The sequence below is a fragment of the Gobius niger genome (assembly GCF_951799975.1).
Source record: "Gobius niger genome assembly, chromosome: 14".
Lineage (NCBI taxonomy): Eukaryota > Metazoa > Chordata > Actinopteri > Gobiiformes > Gobiidae > Gobius > Gobius niger.
In genome coordinates this window covers 30,855,962-30,876,343 of record NC_136865.1, presented here as the reverse complement: position 1 = coordinate 30,876,343, position 20,382 = coordinate 30,855,962, and the positions used below count along the sequence as shown (strand labels likewise).

The 20,382-nt window shown below is 45.3% G+C and overlaps 1 protein-coding gene across 1 annotated transcript in view; it reads left to right on the top strand.

Moving 5' to 3' along the window:
- nedd9 (neural precursor cell expressed, developmentally down-regulated 9) overlaps positions 1-20,382 on the top strand; it is an 89,474-nt gene that overhangs the window by 44,500 nt on the left and 24,592 nt on the right. Inside the window, exon 2 of the mRNA XM_079570918.1 lies at positions 5,437-5,805. Within this exon, the coding sequence (XP_079427044.1) occupies positions 5,437-5,805 (369 nt within the window). The remainder of the gene's footprint in view (positions 1-5,436; positions 5,806-20,382) is intronic.

Below are 20,382 nucleotides of genomic sequence, written 5' to 3'. Positions count from 1 at the left end.
CTCTTTCCTTCCTTCCTTCCTTCCTTCCTTCCTTCCTTCCTTCCTTCCTTCCTTCCTTCTTTCTTTCTTTCCTTCCCTCCTTCTTTCCTTCCTTCTATCTTCCCTCTTCCCTTCCTTCCTTCCTTCCTTCCTTCCTTCTTTCTTTCCTTCTTTCTTTCTTTCCTTCTTTCCTTCTTCCCTCCTTCTTTCCTTCCTTCTATCTTTCCTTCCTTCCTCCCTTCAGTCTTTGTTTCCTTTCTTCCCTCTTTCCTTCCTTTCGTTCCTTCTACCCCTCTCTCCGCTCATAGTAGTAGAAATATAAATACACAGTCCTCTCTCCTGTATCTCCTGAAGACCTGATCCTGAAGCCGGAGCAGAACGTTCTGAGTAACGGCGTGAGAAAGGCTGGAGTTTGTGGTCGGTAAAGATCTGAGGTGGACGAGGAGCCGCAGGAATGTGGAGCCAGTAAAATTACAACGGTTTTAACCGAAAACAGAAGTGACGAGAATGTTTTTCTGCGTGTTTATGGTTTATGTGAAGGCGTCGCGCTGAGAGAAACAAAGTGACGTCACCCTCTGAGCTCCGACCAGTGTGGGGAATCTGAGCTCCGACCAGTGTGGGGAATCTGAGCTCCGACCAGTGTGGGGAATCTGAGCGTCGATGTCTTAGTTTTAAGGTCCCTGTCCCCGCGTATTCATTCATAAATACTGACATGTTTGGTATCCACGTGTGGCAGGAAAGACTCTGTAATCCAAATATGGTCATTTCCTTTGTGGGAGACAGACTCCCAGACAAAGGGACTAAGCTTTAGGGCCTTCTATCCACCCTTCCTCCTTCCCTCCTTTTTCTTCCCTTCCGTCCTTCTTTCCTTCCTTTCTTTTTTTTCTGTCTTTCTTTCCTTCTTTCCTTCCCTCTTTCCTTCTTCCTTCTTTCTTTCCTTCCCTCTTTCCTTCTTCCTTCCTTCTTTCCTTCCCTCTTTGTTTCCTTCCTTCTTTCTTTCCTTCCCTCTTTGTTTCCTTCCTTCTTTCTTTCCTTCTTTCTTTCCTTCCCTCTTCCTTCTTTCCTTCTTTCCTCCTTTCTTTCCTTCCCTCTTCCTTCTTTCCTTCTTTCCTCCTTTCTTTCCTTCCCTCTTCCTTCCTTCCTTCCTTCCTTCTTTGTTTCCTTCTTTCTTTCCTTCCCTCTTCCTTCCTTCCTTCCTTCCTTCTTTGTTTCCTTCTTTCTTTCCTTCCCTCTTCCTTCCTTCCTTCCTTCCTTCTTTGTTTCCTTTCTTCCTTCCTTCCTTCCTTCTTTTTTTCCTTCCTTCCTTCTTCCCTCCCTCCCATCTTTCTTTCCTTCTTTTCCCGACCCTGTAATCCAAATATGGTAATTTCCTGTGTGGGGACAGCCGCGGCTAAAGACGCATGTGCAGACAAAGGGACTAAGCTAAAATTTAAATCTCAAAACAAAGACCAAACAGTCCAATCCAATTTTTTTTTTTTTTTCATTTTTTCCCTTCCCCCCTTTTTTATTATACCTCTTAGCCAATTATCGCCACATTTTTGACTATTTAAATTTTTTAAACCATAACAACGCCGCCCAAGAAGTGACTTCCTGTTTCGATCCAGCTCGCCAAAATAAAAGCACCATCTCATTCATTAGTTCAACTTTCTTTCTGCCAAACTCTTAACAGACAAAACCCTTTAAATGTATGTTTTTTTTTATTATATTCTTGTAATGTTCCTGCTGAACTAATCAGTGAGTCGAGCAGTTTTTATTTTTTATTTTGGCGAGCTGGATCGAAACAGGAAGTCACTTCTTGGGAACTTCTTGACAATTTTCTTTCCTAATTTTTCCCATTTCTTTTACAATTTTTCCAAAACATTTTTTCACCCTCAATTTTTTTTCATTTTTGTTTCACTTTTTGTTTTGTTTTCAATTATTCGCACATTTTTTGACAGTTTATCCCCCAGTGTTCTTTAATAGTTTTCCTATTAAGTCTCCCTTTTTTTTAATACAACTATTCCACTTTTTATATTGTAAATTTGCAGATCTTCCAAACAGCCTTTTCAATATGATCCTGTAGCTCTAATCTCAAATGTATATATTATTTATGATGTCCTTCCCTCTCTTGGAAACACTGAAATGGATAAATTCCTCATTATTTCCTTGTGTTTTCGTGGATGAACCCAGACTCTGACACGTCTCCACAGGCCTCACATTCCTGAAGGACTTCTGTCTGGAGTGTTTTCTCTCCTCAGACGAGCAGAAATCCCCCACATAAAGATAACGCGGAGCTCCTTTGTGTCGATGTAATTATCAGAAACAAAAGCCTCTGGATGATGAGCCTCGTTCCTGAGTCTGGATTCGCTCGCTCAGCGTCTGAGGGGGAGAAACACGGGGAGGGAAATGTGTGCGAGTCGTTATGTTTGTCAAGAACGAGATGAGGCTGATTCCAAATCCTCATTAAAGAGGGGTTTTTTCAGTCCCATAGCACCAGTCTATATCACACTACAATGATGACAAACCTTCTGTTGGTCTGTAAATGCAGTAAATTAGAATAACTGCCTTGTATAAAATGTCTCTCTCAAAATGGCTGTAGTGAATGTCTTGAAATAGGCCTCTGTCTCTTTAAGAACCTCTGACCCTTTCCGACATTTTTTATTTAAATTTGTTTTGGCCGGGGATTTTGTTTTTAATATACCATTTTTGTACCAAACATATGCGCGTATGTTTACATCTTTTTTTAATATGTTAAAATTCAATAAAAATGTTCTTGATTTAACCCCTTAACTCCCACCTGAACCGAGCACATTTTCTCCAGTTTGGCTTTACCCCAATCCAAAAGCTTCTGGAAAAAACGAAACTGAGGCGAAAACAATGATGGAAATGTGACAAAAAAGTGAGAAAACATTGAAGAAAAAGTGGCAAAAATGTCACCAAAATGTCACAAGAAATTGACAAAAAATGGTCAAAAAAATGACAAAAATGTGACAAATAAATGACAAAAATGTGATAAAAAATTGATAAAAAATTGACAAAAAAATGACCAAAAAATGACAAAAATGTGACAAAAAATGAAAAAAAAAAATGACGAAAAAATGACAGAAATGTGACAAAAAAGTGCGAAAACATCGACAAAAAAGTGACAAAAAATTGAAGAAAAAGTGGCAAAAATGTCACAAGAAATTGACAAAAAATTGTCGAAAAAATGACAAAAATTTGATTAAAAAATTACGAAAAAATGACCAAAATGTGACAAAAAATGACAAAAAGTAAAAAAAATGAGTTGAACACCCAACAAAAAAATGATGGAAAAAAATCTGATAAAAAAATTGACAAAACAATTACAAAAAAATAGCGAAAAAATGACCAAAAGGTGACCAAAGATAAGAAAAAAAACGACAAAAAATTCATAAAGAAATTACAAAAAATTGACGAAAAAATGACAAAAATGTGATGAAAATTGACAAAAAAATGACAAAAAAGTTACAAAAATGGGTTGAATACCCAACAAAAAAATGATGGAAAAAAATCTGATGACGTGAGGAAAAAAATCCTCTCGGTTCAGGCGGGAGTTAAGAGGTTAAAAAAATCAACCGTCCAAACGGAGTAAAAACAAATCGAGATTTTATTTTTTGTCCGTATCTCCCAGTCCAATGATGGGCCGGTGTTTTGTGTATGATGTTGTATTTGTGGTCTTGGTGGATGGTGTTTTCTTCAGGTCTTCAATAGTTTTAACTGAACACGATATAAACTTTTATCACAGACTCATTGGGAGTAAACGTCCCTAAAGTTTAGTTTTGTCCCCTGGTCTTTAGCCGCTCTGTCTCCCACAAAGGGAACTTCTTTTTCCCAGCCTTAAACATTCAGTCGTTTGGCTAAATCGCTGCAGCCTGTGCGTTTGGCTAATTGCGGCGCGGGGGCTGATTGCGCCCGGCCTGGCGGCGCTCGGGACCGTTTACGCTCACTTAACTCCTCCCCGGCTGAAGCAGAGGAAGCAGAGGAAGCAGATCGCTGCGTTTAGCGGAGATTAGCGCTAAAGAGGCCTCTCCATCACAGCGGCGTTTCCTGACCGGAGCGGCCATTATCTTCCGGCCCCGTCCGGCCTCTGGGAGGTTCCACAGCTCTGCCCCGGAGCCCAAGCACTGGGAACGATCGGGGACATGTGGGAAGGTTTGAGAGGAACATCTGGAGGCTGGATGTGGGACAGAGGCTGCGGTGAAGGAGCTCTGAGGCCTTGAGGAGGAGGGGGGGCTCTGACTGTTTGATCACATGATGCAAAAGGACGACCCTGGAGAGCGACCTGGCTGGACGTGTCCACAGGGCTCTTTTAGAAATGCATTTTTCTCACATTAATGCAAACAAACTTCCACAAACTGAGCCTTTCACTGTGATGGAGATGAAGCATTATTTCATCTTATCTTCAGGTTCTTCCAGATGAAGGTAGAGATTTAGATGAATAAATAGAATAAAAAAATGAATTTGCCCTGTTGTCTAAAGGCTTTGATTTTAAAGTATTTTGTCAGGTGTAAATTAATCGTTGTTATTGTGATATTTCTTTTTCATACTGTGATATAAATATTTGTTCATATCGTCCTAATGTTTAAATAATGTCTGATATCTTTATGTACGAGTCATTCTATGGGTCAGATACAGCAGGTCACGAGACCAATTTTTCACATTTTTTGTCACATTTTTGTCATTTTTTTGTCATTTTTTTGTCATTTTTTGTCATTTTTTGTCACATTTTTTGTCACATTTTTGTCATTTTTTTGTCATTTTTTTGTCATTTTTTGTCATTTTTTGTCATTTTTTGTCACATTTTTTGTCACATTTTTGTCATTTTTTTGTCATTTTTTGTCATTTTTTGTCACATTTTTGTCATTTTTTTGTCATTTTTTTGTCATTTTTTGTCATTGTCACATTTTTTGTCACATTTTTGTCATTTTTTTGTCATTTTTTGTCATTTTTTGTCATTTTTTGTCATTTTTTTGTTATTTTTTGTCATTTTTTTGGTCATTTTTTGTCATGTTTTTTTGGTCATTTTTTGTCATGTTTTTCTAATTTTTTCTAATTTTTTCTAATTTTTTGTCACATTTTTTTGTCAATTTTTTTTGTCATTTTTTTCTAATTTTTTTGTCACATTTTTGTCACATTTTTTGTCATTTTTTTTATCATCTTTTGTCATTTTTTAGTCAATTTTTTGTCACATTTTTTGTCATTTTTTTGGTCATTTTTTGTCATTTTTTGTCACATCTTCATCCTTGTTTTCGTCTCAGTTCTGTCGCTATTTTCACACCTTTTTTCCAGAAGCTTTTGAATTGGGGTAAAGCTGGAGAAAATGTGCTCAGTTCAGGTGGGAGTTATGGGGTTAACGTGTCAGTAATGTGGAGCAGGAGCCTCTGAATCCTCCTCCCTGACCTTTGACCTTTGACCTTTGACCCTCGCCGGTCTGACCGTGTCCCGCTGTCTCTGCAGAACCTGATGGCGAAGGCGCTGTACGACAACGTGCCCGAGTCGCCGGAGGAGCTGGCGTTCCGCAAAGGCGACATCCTGACGGTGATCGAGCAGAACACGGGGGGGCTGGAGGGCTGGTGGCTCTGCTCGCTGCACGGGCGCCAGGGCATCGCCCCCGGCAACCGGCTCAAGCTGCTGATCGGGCCCATGTTCGAGGCGCCGTCGCCGCTGCCGTCGCCGCTGCAGTCGCCGCTGCAGACGGGGGGGTCTCCTCTGGCTCCCGCCCAGACTCAGGCTCAGGCCGGGGGGGCCTCAGCCATGTACAAGGCCCCGAGCGTTTACCAGGGGCCCCCCAGGAGCGCCCTGTCCCTGGACAACACGCCCAACAAGGTGAGTCTCTGCGGCCATGACGGTCCAGCATGTTTTCCCTGATCGTGTTTATGCTCAAAGTCCTTTCATCGTTTGGAATATTGTCTCCACTAGAGGTCGCCGGCTGATCGATCAGGCCGATATCAGGGTGTTTTACAATATCGGCCGATATAATGCCGATTAAAAGCCGATATCTCCGGAACCGAAAGTGATAGCGAGTTCTCAGAGTGAGAGTCTCAAAATGCTGAGCTGAGAAGCATCGGTCAGAAGTTTGTCCACCTCAGATCCCACTTTATATATTTTAAGTTGCATCATTAGTCCCTGAGTTTTGAGAGCGGAGAGCTCTGGTTGGCCGATATGGAACAATGGCGTCTTGTAGATAAAGCGGAGCTAAACACTTTATGGATTTAAAGGAACAGGCCACTGTTTTTCCATACTGAGATATGTTCTTACCTGAGCTTTGACGAGTTCTTTAGGACCTGTCTGATCTTCCCCCGTGTCTTCAGTCACGTAAACACAGCGCAGACGGCGTTAGCATTTAGCCTCTCCCTCTCTCCTCTATAGCTCCAAAACAGGTCAAGATAGAAGCTACCAAGCTCTTCCACGTTTCCCGTATTTAAATATGGTTACGTGAAGTGTTCCACTACAAAGTATAATTACACAAAATTAAACAATGTGGATTTTCTAAGCGGATAAAAGGGGGAACTATATTGTAAGGCGTACTAATACCAGGAGTAATTTGGCATCCGCACAGTAAAGTGAAGATTACTGCGCGGATTTCGAATTACTCCTGGTATTATTACGCCTTACAATATAGTTCCCCCTTTTATCCGCTTAGAAAATCCACATTGTTTAATTTTGTGTAATTATACTTTGTAGTGGAACACTTCACGTAACCATATTTAAATAGGGAAAACGTGGAAGAGCTTGGTAGCTTCTATCTTGACCTGTTTTGGAGCTATAGAGGAGAGAGGGAGAGGCTAAATGCTAACGCCGTCTGCGCTGTGTTTACGTGACTGAAGACACGGGGGAAGATCAGACAGGTCCTAAAGAACTCGTCAAAGCTCAGGTAAGAACATATCTCAGTATGGAAAAACGGTGGCCTGTTCCTTTAAATGTTAGGAGCAGGATTTTAAATTTGATTGTAAACTCAACAGGAAGGAGAGACTTTTGACAGGTGTGATGTGTTCTCTTCTCTTTGTCCGCGTTAACAATCTTGCAGCTGCATTTTGAACTAATTGAAAACTTTGAAGAGACAAATGCATGAATACGTTTTTCTGCATCGCTCTTAGTTAGGATATTTCGTATTTTAGCAAAGTTGCGCAGGTGAAAGAACGCCATTTTACAAGCCTGGTTTATGTGTTTTAAAAGAGAGGTCTGTTTACTGTAGAGCTCGTTGATCTGCTACAGAGAAATGAACCATGAGGACAGGATTCTGAGCTCCATCTCCTGTTAATGTGAATCTGTAGCGAGGGTTCTGTCTCTGAAACAAACCCTGGGCGTGAGGATGATCCGCTCTCCTGGCTGTGACGTGGAGGAGGACCCGTCATGGCAGACAGAGCCGGTGCCTTTGCCAGACGCTGCAGACGAGCCCGGGCTGTGCCTCTAATCCCTCGCTCTCGGTGCCAGCGCAGACATCTGTATTTGCTCGGCTCGGCTCGCTGCCTTTTTTGTCTCCGTGAAGGCGAGGGCGAGGTCAGTGTGTCAGGAGGACGGGATTTCACACCCGAGTCCGAAGCGGAGCATACGGGGGCTCTTATTGTGAACTTACAGTTTATTTTACCATATTTTACCTTATTTTAGCAGGAGTTAATAAAAGCGCAGAACCTTCACTGGGTCATTCTGGCCGAGGGAAGGTTTAATTTGGTCTGGAGACGGAGCTGGAAAAACAACACTGTCCACCGGTTCATCAATGTTGGATAACTTTGGCTCTTTCCCTTTTATTTCCCTCATATTTATGTGTAATTTAGTCTTTTCTCCGTGTTCTCCTGCAGCATTTTTGGGGGGTTTTCAACTCATTTTTGTAGCTTTTTTTGGACATTTTTTTGTCAAATTTTTTGTCATTTTTTTGTCATTTTTTTGTCTTTGTTTTGTCATTTTTTTGTCATTTTTTTGTCTTTTTTTGTCACATTTTTTGTCTTTGTTTTGTAATTTTTTGTAATTTTTTTGTCGATTTTTTGTCATTTTTTTGTCATTTTTTGTCATTTTTTTTGTTGAAATTTTTCGTCATTTTTTTGTAATTTTTTGTCATTTTTTGTCATTTTTTTGTCGAATTTTTGTCAAATTTTTTGTAATTTTTTTGTAATTTTTTGTAATTTTTTGTCATTTTTGTCACATTTTTTGTCTTTGTTTTGTCATTTTGGGTCATTTTTTTGTCTTTTTTTTTGTTGAAATTTTTTGTCATTTTTTTGTATATTTTTGTAATTTTTTGGTAATTTTTTGGTAATTTTTTTGTCTAATTTTTGTCTAATTTTTGTCTAATTTTTTGTCACATTTTTTGTCTTTTTTTTGTCATTTTTGTCAAATGTGTGTCAATTTTTTTGTCATTTTTTTTCATTTTTTGTCGCATTTTTTGTCGCATTTTTTGTCGCATTTTTGTCATTTTTTGTTGAAGCTTTTGGATTGGGGTAAAGCCAAACACAAGGAAGCGGAGCACACGGGGGCTCTTATTGTGAATGTACAGTTTCCCGAGGTTCATCGCGTTCAGAGTAAAACATGGAGTTTAGAAATGACTGTGGAGGAACTGAAACGTGTTGCACAGAGCAGTTTCTGTGGGTTTGTGTCAGACTGGGCTCCGTGGTGCGTTTGGGTGTCGCCCGAGACGCCGCTCACTGTAATTTTATGGTAAAAACCGTCATCACACGTTTGTAAATGACACGACTGCTTTTAGATCGCCCTGGTTCAGTCTCTTCAGGTTTCAGGACAAATGCCAGGTTGTTCCAGCGAGAGTGGAGCTTTTTAGAGGCTTCTTCATTCACAAATACGGACATGTTCGGTGTCCACGTGTAGCAGGAAAGATTCTGTTATCCAAATATGGCTGAAGACGGGAGAAATATCCACAGGGACTAAACTTTTGTGCCATTTTAATTCCACTCTTTAACAACATCTGACCTTTAGTCGCTCCATTAGACTTTCAAACAGCGGCAAACACCTGCAGAACCAAAGTGTTTCCATCAGGGCTGAAAGATATTAAAGTAACTTGTGATACGGCGGTGCAGTATTGTGATAGCGATATTATTGTGATATTTTACCTTATTTTACCTTATTTTACCTTACTTTTACCCAGTGGTTAAAGTGGAATTTGGGAGGTGGGGGAACTCTGACCTTCAACAAGCATTAGGATACACGCTACATTTGATATCTTTATGTGTCATGGGTCCTGAACAGTATATAGTATTCATACTGCACAATACAAGGAATTTGATACTGTAATTATTTCAGTCTCCAATATTTTGTATGGTCTTGAATTATTTTTAGACATCCTTTAGCAGGTTTTAACGATCATAAATGTTTGGGGGTCTGTGTGATTTACAAAATGAACAAATTCTGCTTTTGCCAGATCCACTCAGTTTATTTGTTTCTATGATCTATGAAGCTCCTCTGTGGGCAGGCACGTGGTCTGTCGTCCTACGTCTGAGAAGAAACCATTTCTTAACATATTTGTATCCACTTATTCAAAGGAGGCACAACCAAAGAAATGAACATGAGTGCTGAAACATTACTTTTTGACCATTTTGGCTTGTTATGTTCATTTGAGAAAATCCTCTTTCACAGTCAGCGTTGCTTACAGCAGGACTGTTGATCTACTTTTTTCACTGGGGGAGATTTGTGGTTTGTCATTGGCCACTGGGCCGGTCAGGGGTGAGCCTCCCACCACCAAACATTCATATTTTTGGGATAAGTGAATAAAAATGTCATTATCATCACTGCTTGAATAGAATAGAATTGGGTCTAAACATAAAAGTCATATTATATTCCAGCATTTTAAGGCTTTGTAGAAAAAAAGAAGAAAAAAAAACACAGCAATAGATTACAGAATAATAAAGAGCCTAATAGTAAAGTAGGACTACTCAGAACTGAACCAGGATTAAGCCGGGGCAAAAACATGCAATATCAGGACTAAGGCAGGACTAAATCACATCTAAACCACACAGAATGAGAGAGTTACATGTGAGGACCAACTGAACCAACACCACATCTCAAACAACACGACTATCTCCTGCTCAGCCACTGCTCCTCTCAGCTGAGTGGACAGAGGGCCGACCACAGACATAATATTAAGGGTTGACCAAACAGCTGAGCCGCTGTTCTGTCCAGACCTCGCGCTTCATGAAAAAAAAGCTCCTTTAAGATGACGCGCTCATCTCCAGCCTCTTTTTTACCTGATAACTTCACACAGAGCATCCCTGCGCTGGTACATTTCCCACAAAGACTTACCGAATGAAGTCAGAGCAGAAAGGAAGCAAAAATGCACCTGTCAGATTAATGATTCAGATGTTATTTGGCTAAATTAGAGCCCAGAGAGCGAGGTTTAGCGCGTTGACCGGTTGAACACGAGTGCTGCCGTGCAGAGCAGTTTTCCATCAGCTTCATCGTCCGCTTTACAAACATCCACAACTGAACTGGTGTCTCCTTACCTGAAAGTCGCTGGTCCAGCCCTTTGCACCGGTGAAGGCACCGGGGAACACACACTGCATCTGCCGCGGACCACGAACAGTCCTGCTTCTGCACGGGATAATCCGAGCAAAAGTCCAAAACACTGTCCTTGTGCTTCGTTTTAGAAAACCTGTCAGTCCGTCCAACGATGAGCCTCCTGTTTTCTCTGTTTACCGTTTTACAGAGCCATGTTTCCATTTGAGCCCGTGGTAGCAGATGATGGTACCTTTGCTCGGCCCGATCCCGTCAGACCTCGGAAGCTCAGCAGGGAAGGGCCTGGTTAGGACTGGGATGGGAGACCTTTTGGGAACACCAGGAAGCCTAGCAAATGTAGTGAGTGTGTGCGTGGTTGGTGGTGGGGGCTGATGTGCGCAGCCTCGCTTATCATCACCGAGTATGGAGTGAATGAATAATGCACCAAATTGTAAAGCGACTTTGAGCGTCTGGAAAAGCGCTATATAAGACTAATGCATTATTATTAGTATAAAAGCAGATCTAAACATGTGAGTTTTTTTAAACTGTCTCAGTAATGGTTGAGTGTCCAGAGCCGAGGACCAGCCACTGAAAAAGAACCACCACCCACTGTTAGCTTTGGTTCTGGGGACCTTCAGCAGGTCGGTTTGTGTCGGAGCGATTCCAGATGCTCTGACCAGGAGAACATCTGTCTGTGCTCTTTGCTTTTCGAATGCTGAGATGTTTAGGACGATCATATATGAGAGAAACCTTTGTGAAGAATCCTGCCTGTGGGAATGTTGTGTGATCAGCAGTAAACGCCTTGTGGCCAGTGCTTGTACGAAGCAGCGGTGACGTCATTCAGATACTTAGTGACTTAGAAGCAAGTTTCAAATGTACTGGGAGCCAGAGCAGGTCGTGCACACTGGAGGCTGCGGCTCTTTCCCTTTTCTTTCCCTCATATTTATGTCGTGTTTAGTCCTTTCTCCGTGTTCTCCTGCAGCGTCACTGAGTAAATCAGAAGTCGCCTGTATCTGCTCTTCATCTCTTCACAGTAACTCCCCGACTCCGCTCTGTCGGTTCATTCTCCGGTGTGTCCCGATAATCACCCGTCCTCGACCCATTACTCCCCCCTCCCTCTGTGAGCCGGAGCGTGGCTTCAGGAGCCCGGCTTCAGGAGCCCGGCTGTAATTACACGCCAGATGAGTTTCCAAAGTCCTGGGGCTGATTTCCTCTTTACAGTCTGAATGTGAGCAAAGGTGTGCGTTTTGGGGCTCGGAGGTGGGTGTGCGTGACGGGGAAAGGTCTTAATGACTTCGGGACAGAGCCGTCAGTCCCGCTCTGAGCTCTGAGCCCACGGTTCTGAGGTGATGATGGAAACATGTCTGAGGAACAATCAGCTGGAGTTCCCCTGGAGCCTGGAGCAGTCCAGCCCACGCTGCATAAACGTGTTTTCTTTACAAGGTTAACCCCTTAACTCCCACCTGAACCGAGCACATTTTCTCCAGTTTGGCTTTACCCCAATCCAAAAGCTTCTGGAAAAAAGGTGTGAAAATAGAGACAGAGCTGAGACGAAAACAATGATGGAAATGTGACAAAAAAGTGAGAAAACGTTGACAAAAAAGTGACGGAAAAATCTCAAAAAATTACAAAAAAAAGGACCAAAAAAAGGACAAAAATGTGACAAAAATAGCAAAAAAAAGACCAAAAATAACCCAAAAATAACAATAAATTACAAAAAGTGACAAAACAATAATAACAATTATTTTTTTTTTTTTTAAACTATTTTTTTGTCAAATAGTAATTTTTTTGTCACTTTTTGTCACATGTTCATTTTTTCATCATTTTTTTGTCTATTTTTTGTCATTTTTTTGTAATTTGTCATTTTTATCAATTTTTTTGACATTTTTGCCACTTTTTCGTCATGTTTTTTGTACATTTTTCGGCATTTTTTTGTCCTTTTTTGTGACATTTTTGCCACATTTTTTCTTCATTTTTTTTTGCAAAGTTTTTGTCAATTTTTTGCCGATGTTTTCTCACTTTTGTCACATTTCCATCACTGTTTTCGTCTCAGTTTTGTCTCTATTTTCACACCTTTTTCCAGAAGCTTTTGGATTGGGGTAAAGCCAAACTGGAGAAAATGTGCTCGGTTCAGGCGGGAGTTAAGAGGTTAAAAGCTTATTCAAAAACTAAACCAGATCCAAAATCCCTCTGAGCAAATCTTTGGAACAAACATGTCAGAAAATAAAAGCACACATTTAAACCTGGCTTTTTGCTGAAGATATTGGCAATTTTAGCCATTTTTGTAATAATAATGATGCCTTACACTTGTGCTTTACAAGCCTGTGTTAGCGAGATTCCTTATGCCTGATTTTTAGATGAAAACATGAAATGACCGAAATCTTGCAATATATTTATTCCTGAGGGGGAGGTTTGAGTCAGTGGAAACTAGAATGATGTCAAATGTCTGGGTAAACCGTCAAAAGTGGAGAGAACGTGTTAAAGACAAACTCACAGAACTGTCTCTGTCTCAGATTTAAACTCTCGGTCTTTCAGAGGGAGGCGATGATTCCAGAGCTCGGTGACGTCCGCCGCTTTATGGCCTGATAAAACTATTGACTTTAATCGTCACAAAAGCCTTGAGAACTTCCTCCCGGAGACATTTACGGTTCAGCCTTTACAAACATATCTGCGACCGACGTCAGGGAAGCAGCGGCTCAGTCTGTGTTACATTATTGTTTCTGTTTCTGTTGCAAACCTGGACTAGATCAGGTCAAGGCCAAGTGTAAAGGCTGCATTATGAAGGTTTAAGAGAAACATAGGGCCAGATGTTGTGGTTGTGTTGTGTCCAGGCCTCGCGCTGGACACCGTTCGAATGCGCAAAGTTACGAAATCTAAAGGATTAAACTGATCAGAAACTGTCATATCGGCTGTGGAGGAGTTAGAGTTATGAAGCAGCTGCAAGAAAACTGTAGCGTGTTGGAACATTTGAGCTACAGCTGCAGGATTCAGGAGCGGCTGAATTGGAAAAAAAATGTTGCTCTGTGACCTGTGAAATGTGCTTCTTCCTTTTGGACTGAGCTGTGGCTCCACAAGGAGCATCATCAGGAGGAAAAGACTGACACACGATGGAAACGTCTCCTTAAAACTCGGATCAGACCTGGTGTTGTGGCACTTGAGGCACGTGTGGTTTATTTATGGAAAACTGGTGTTGTTTTGGTGTTAGGGGTGAGAGCGTTGATCTACTGTTTGAGCATAACCGACGCTCAAACAGACTTTTCAAGGCAATTTCGCTTTTGTTTTCGATTGTGCTGCTTGTAATGAACCAGCCTCAGTCGCCTCTGTTTCTTCACAAGATCTGGCCCAGAGTGACTCACCACTGTAGTCCTGGGACGACAGCGCGAGAACAGAAAAATAAGGGACACTAATGGATGTAATCTGGATGGATACATCACCTGATCCTCCAGCCCTGATCCTCCAGCTCTGATCCTCCAGCTCTGATCCTCCAGCCCTGATCCTCCTGACCCTCCAGCCCTGATCCTCCAGCCCTGATCCTCCAGCCCTGATCCTCCAGCTCTGATCCTCCAGCTCTGATCCTCCAGCCCTGATCCTCCAGCCCTGATCCTCCTGCCCTGATCCTCCAGCTCTGATCCTCCTGATCCTCCAGCCCTGATCCTCCAGCCCTGACCCTCCAGCCCTGATCCTCCAGCTCTGATCCTCCAGCTCTGATCCTCCAGCCCTGATCCTCCAGCCCTGATCCTCCAGCCCTGATCCTCCAGCCCTGATCCTCCAGCCCTGATCCTCCAGCCCTGATCCTCCAGCCCTGATCCTCCAGCCCTGATCCTCCAGCCCTGACCCTCCAGCCCTGATCCCCCAGCCCTGATCCTCCAGCCCTGATCCCCTGATCCTCCAGCTCTGATCCTCCAGCTCTGATCCTCCAGCCCTGATCCTCCAGCCCTGATCCCCTGATCCTCCAGCTCTGATCCTCCAGCTCTGATCCTCCAGCCCTGATCCTCCAGCCCTGATCCTCCAGCCCTGATCCTCCAGCCCTGATCCTCCAGCCCTGATCCTCCAGCCCTGATCCTCCAGCCCTGATCCTCCAGCCCTGATCCTCCAGCCCTGATCCTCCTGATCCTCCAGCCCTGATCCTCCAGCCCTGATCCTCCAGCCCTGATCCTCCTGCCCTGATCCTCCAGCCCTGATCCTCCAGCCCTGATCCTCCAGCCCTGATCCTCCAGCTCTGATCCTCCAGCCCTGATCCTCCAGCCCTGATCCTCCAGCTCTGATCCTCCAGCCCTGATCCTCCAGCTCTGATCCTCCAGCCCTGATCCTCCAGCCCTGATCCTCCAGCTCTGATCCTCCAGCCCTGATCCTCCACCTGATCCTCCTGCCCTGATCCTCCAGCCCTGATCCTCCAGCCCTGATCCTCCAGCCCTGATCCTCCAGCTCTGATCCTCCAGCCCTGATCCTCCTGCCCTGATCCTCCAGCCCTGATCCTCCAGCCCTGATCCTCCAGCCCTGATCCTCCAGCCCTGATCCTCCTGATCCTCCAGCCCTGATCCTCCAGCCCTGATCCTCCAGCCCTGATCCTCCTGCCCTGATCCTCCAGCCCTGATCCTCCAGCCCTGATCCTCCAGCCCTGATCCTCCAGCCCTGATCCTCCAGCTCTGATCCTCCAGCCCTGATCCTCCTGATCCTCCAGCCCTGATCCTCCAGCCCTGATCCTCCTGATCCTCCAGCCCTGATCCTCCTGATCCTCCAGCCCTGATCCTCCTGATCCTCCAGCCCTGATCCTCCAGCCCTGATCCTCCTGATCCTCCAGCCCTGATCCTCCAGCCCTGATCCTCCAGCCCTGATCCTCCTGCCCTGATCCTCCAGCCCTGATCCTCCAGCCCTGATCCTCCAGCCCTGATCCTCCAGCCCTGATCCTCCAGCTCTGATCCTCCAGCCCTGATCCTCCTGATCCTCCAGCCCTGATCCTCCAGCCCTGATCCTCCTGCCCTGATCCTCCAGCCCTGATCCTCCAGCCCTGATCCTCCAGCCCTGATCCTCCAGCCCTGATCCTCCAGCCCTGATCCTCCAGCCCTGATCCTCCAGCCCTGATCCTCCTGATCCTCCAGCCCTGATCCTCCAGCCCTGATCCTCCAGCCCTGATCCTCCTGCCCTGATCCTCCAGCCCTGATCCTCCAGCTCTGATCCTCCAGCCCTGATCCTCCAGCCCTGATCCTCCAGCTCTGATCCTCCAGCCCTGATCCTCCAGCTCTGATCCTCCAGCCCTGATCCTCCAGCCCTGATCCTCCAGCCCTGATCCTCCAGCCCTGATCCTCCAGCCCTGATCCTCCAGCTCTGATCCTCCAGCCCTGATCCTCCTGCCCTGATCCTCCAGCCCTGATCCTCCAGCCCTGATCCTCCAGCCCTGATCCTCCAGCCCTGATCCTCCAGCCCTGATCCTCCAGCCCTGATCCTCCAGCCCTGATCCTCCAGCCCTGATCCTCCTGCCCTGATCCTCCTGCCCTGATCCTCCACCTGATCCTCCAGCCCTGATCCTCCAGCCCTGATCCTCCAGCCCTGATCCTCCAGCCCTGATCCTCCAGCCCTGATCCTCCAGCCCTGATCCTCCAGCCCTGATCCTCCAGCCCTGATCCTCCAGCCCTGATCCTCCTGCCCTGATCCTCCAGCCCTGATCCTCCTGCCCTGATCCTCCTGCCCTGATCCTCCACCTGATCCTCCAGCCCTGATCCTCCAGCCCTGATCCTCCAGCCCTGATCCTCCAGCCCTGATCCTCCAGCCCTGATCCTCCAGCTCTGATCCTCCTGCCCTGATCCTCCAGCCCTGATCCTCCTGCCCTGATCCTCCTGCCCTGATCCTCCACCTGATCCTCCAGCCCTGATCCTCCAGCCCTGATCCTCCAGCTCTGATCCTCCAGCCCTGATCCTCCTGCCCTGATCCTCCAGCCCTGATCCTCCAGACCTGATCCTCCAGCCCTGATCCTCCAGCCCTGATCCTCCAGCCCTGATCCTCCAGCCCTGATCCTCCAGCCCTGATCCTCCAGCCCTGATCCTCCAGCCCTGATCCTCCTGCCCTGATCCTCCAGCCCTGATCCTCCAGCCCTGATCCTCCTGCCCTGATCCTCCACCTGATCCTCCAGCCCTGATCCTCCAGCCCTGATCCTCCAGCCCTGATCCTCCAGCCCTGATCCTCCAGCCCTGATCCTCCAGCCCTGATCCTCCAGCCCTGATCCTCCAGGTGAATCTGGACCCTCTCAGTGAAGGCCGTGTTGAGGTTTGCTTGTTTACTGAAGTGAGTCACACTGATGACAGGCCTGAGGCTCTGACTCACGTCCAAGTGGTTAAAATGTCCCCGACTCCAGGAAAACTATCATTTACAGCAGACGCGAGCGTGAGGGAGCGGCAGGTAACGCCGGGACACGGGTTCAGCCTCCACTATTAGAACAATCAGACCCGGCGTCAGAGTCAGAGCTGTGTCAGGTTCTTCTCGTGTTCAGGAGACTCGACACAGACTCCACGTAAGACCTGAGAGCGAGCGGCTAAAGTGGGCGGACTTTAGAGCTGGACATCGTCTGACACAGTGGTTCCCAACCTTTGCTGTTGTCGGGCCCCACAGTCCAAAAACTCTGTTTTTTAACCAGAGATAATCTAATTGATGACCTGACCCTCAGACCAGGCACAGCTCTGGCCCCCCTGCAATCCTAGGCCCGCCCCCCAGGTTTGGAACCACTGGTTCAAGATCATATCGAACTTGCGGTTTCGAAGATATGCATAATTTGCATATAAGACTTTATTTTACACAACCCCACATATGTTGTACCTGCCACATTCAGTACAATGTAATGTGTCTGTAACAAAGTGTAATAACATGTACCTATGTGTTACTTACACAATGGAATAATGTGTATTATTTTGTTTGTTTGTTTGTTCGTTATTTTATTTTGAACATGTGAGTAACACAACACCTTTACAAAATCTGAAACGTAAAGGCTGTTACAAATCAGAAAGACAAAAGAAAAAACTTGTCAGTTCCCTTGAAAAGCCAAATACAAATGCACATGTCCAAAAAGGAGTGAAGAGAAGTTAAACTTATTTAACCCCCTATTTCAAAAACAGATTTATGACATCATTTTCCTGTTCCTAGTAGCCGTTTGGAGCTACATGATGTAATAACACATAAGACTCTAACTTTAGCCTTAAGGGTTTTATGTCTTATTACATTATGTACCTAAGTACTAATACACATTATTCCTTTGTGTATGTACTACAAGTTATTACATATGTTAGAGACACATTACATTGTACTGAGTATAGGTGGTACAATGTATCAAGGTAGGTCTTACCATAAAATCGAATAAGGAGGCGTCAGTATCGGATATTTGAGCTGATACTGAAAAATGTATATCCAGTATCAGCTGCAAATATCCGATACTGAACCGATACCAGTTTTGTTTCTTCCCGCTTTAAAAACCCAACTTTCACTAAGTGACTATGGACGTGCTGTCCCTCATCGCTGAGGTTTTAATCTCCGCAAACGTTTATTTATCGCTGTGCAAAATGCTGCGGCTAGCAACAGTATGCTAATGCTAACATCAGCTCATCAAAGCTGGGTCAGAAACTGTAACAGAAATACCTAAAGTCTCTGCTGGATCTGCCCAGTGTTTGTGTTGTAGTTTATGAAATGCTGTTAAAGAATAACTGATAAAACATGTAAGTAATGCAGTTGTAATGAGTTGTTTACATTAATTTAACCTAAATAGTCAAATCTTTAGTGAAGAAAAGTCCAGTGATTCTTTATTGTTTTCCATCACCCTTTATTAACAGATATATAATTATAATTGATCTGTAACGTCTCATTTGGACGAAAAGTTAAGACTTTAATGATTTCACAATGAAGGAAACAAGAACGCTTTTCACTCACAGCAGCCGCTTTCAGAAAGTCACTTAGTATCAGTTAAAGAGGGGGTATTACGCAAAATGGACTTTTTCAAGCTTTCCATCATGTTATTATGTCATTCCCTCATTAAAAACATGCCTGAAGTGTTGCCTTGGCACATTCACGTATTTCTGAGTAATCTGTAAAAACTCTGATGGCGGCCATTTTAGGGATAGGTTTGCCTGAGTCCTCCTAGGAACGCCCCCACCTCCTGGAGACGCCTCCGAGCCGAGTAACCAACCACTGCTCCTCAGCAGAACCCCCTCCCCACTGATGCCACAGACAGCGTGTGGAGGGGGCGTGTCTAAAGGCTCAGAGGTTCTTAACCTCTTCACTCCCGCCTGAACCGAGAGGATCTTTTTCCTCACGTCATCAGATTTTTTTTCCATAATTGTTTTGTTGGGTGTTCAACTCATTTTTGTAACTTTTTTGTCATTTTTTTTGTCATTTTTTGTCAAATTTTTGTTATTTTTTCTTCAAATTGTTTTACTTTTTTTGTCAAATTGTTTTCATATTTTAGTAAAAAAAAATTGTCATTTTTCGTCAAAATTTTGTGCTTTTTTTGTCAAATTTTTATCACATTTTTGTAAATTTTTTCTTCAATTTTTTGTCAATTTCTTCTGACATTTTTGTCACATTTTTGCCACATTTCCATCATTGTTTTCGTTTCAGTTTTGTTGCCATTTTCACAGCTTTTTTCCAGAAGTTTTTGGACTGGGGTAAAGCCAAACTGGAGAAAATGTGCTCGGTTCAGGTGGGAGTTAAGGGGTTAAAGAGACAGCCATTTTGAGAGAGACATTTTATACAAGGCAGTTATTCTAATTTACTGCATTTACAGACCAACAGAAGGTTTGTCATCATTGTAGTGTGATATAGACTGGTGCTATGGGACTGAAAAAAGCAGAATACCCCCTACGCTGACAGTCGTCATGTGACTCAGGAGCAGATTCTGACGCCTGCCTGGTCGCCTTCGTGGTCGTCTGCTCCGCCCCCTGCGCTCGGCCCGACGCAGACGTACGGGAACAGCCTCTCCCTGAAGTCGTGCCGGTGCTCGCACAGCAGCGCCATGTCGTCGGCGTCGTAGAAACTCAACCGCCCGCCGTCGTAATCCAGCGCCACCTTCACCCTCGCCGGGGGCTTCCTGACCGCGACGGCGTGCTCCGAGTCGCCGTCGTTGTACGCGCCGTCCCCGTGCCACAAGCACCAAATCCCGGACTCGGCGTCGGAAAAGATCTCTCCTCTGCGATCCACGGACTCCCTGACCACGCCCACGTCCCACCGCGGACACCCGCCCACCTCCACGGTCCAGCTGCGCTTCGTCCCGGGCCCGAACCCCTCCGCCCCGATGGCGATCTCGTCGTTCGTGAAGCGCTCGGGATTCTCCGGGAGTTCTCGACCTCGGTTTCCCACGTACCTCGCTCCCGTCAGATCCTGGGACAGACGCAGCTTCGGGCTCGCGGTGTTCGCGTCCAAAACGACCGGGCTGTGGCGGACCAGGCTCCTCATCTTCTCCCACACTCTGAAGCCCAAGTTCCCGAGGAGTTTGGCCTCGTCGATCAAAAGTCCGGGGCCCATCTGAAGCGAGACTCCTTCAGGATCCCGGTCCTCGAGAAGAGTCTGCTTGTACTGTTTGAGGAAATCCACGCTCCGCCCTGACAGTTTCTCCTCCACGGTGGAAATACTCCCCCTCAGTGCGTCGAGCTGCGCCTGGATCCTCTCCGTCTCCTTGGACATCGCTTCGTCCCGCCTCCTCCGCTCCTCCCTCAGCTCCTCCATCTTCGCCTCCTCCTCTTTCACCAGAAACCGGTACAGCTTTCGAAACTCGGCCCGGATCCGCCCCTCGCATCGCTCCGCCTGCTCCTCCGAATGCTCCCGCGCCGCGTCGTAGCTCCTCGCCAGCTCCTCCGCGACCGCCCTCCTCGCCCTCAAAGCCTTCAGCCGTTCCTCCAGCCTGCCTCTCACTTCGGACGCCGCCCTCTCCGCCTCCAGGACGGTGTGGCGCGAGTGTTTGGAGAACTCGCAGATCGGGCAGAGCGTGCGCCCGTC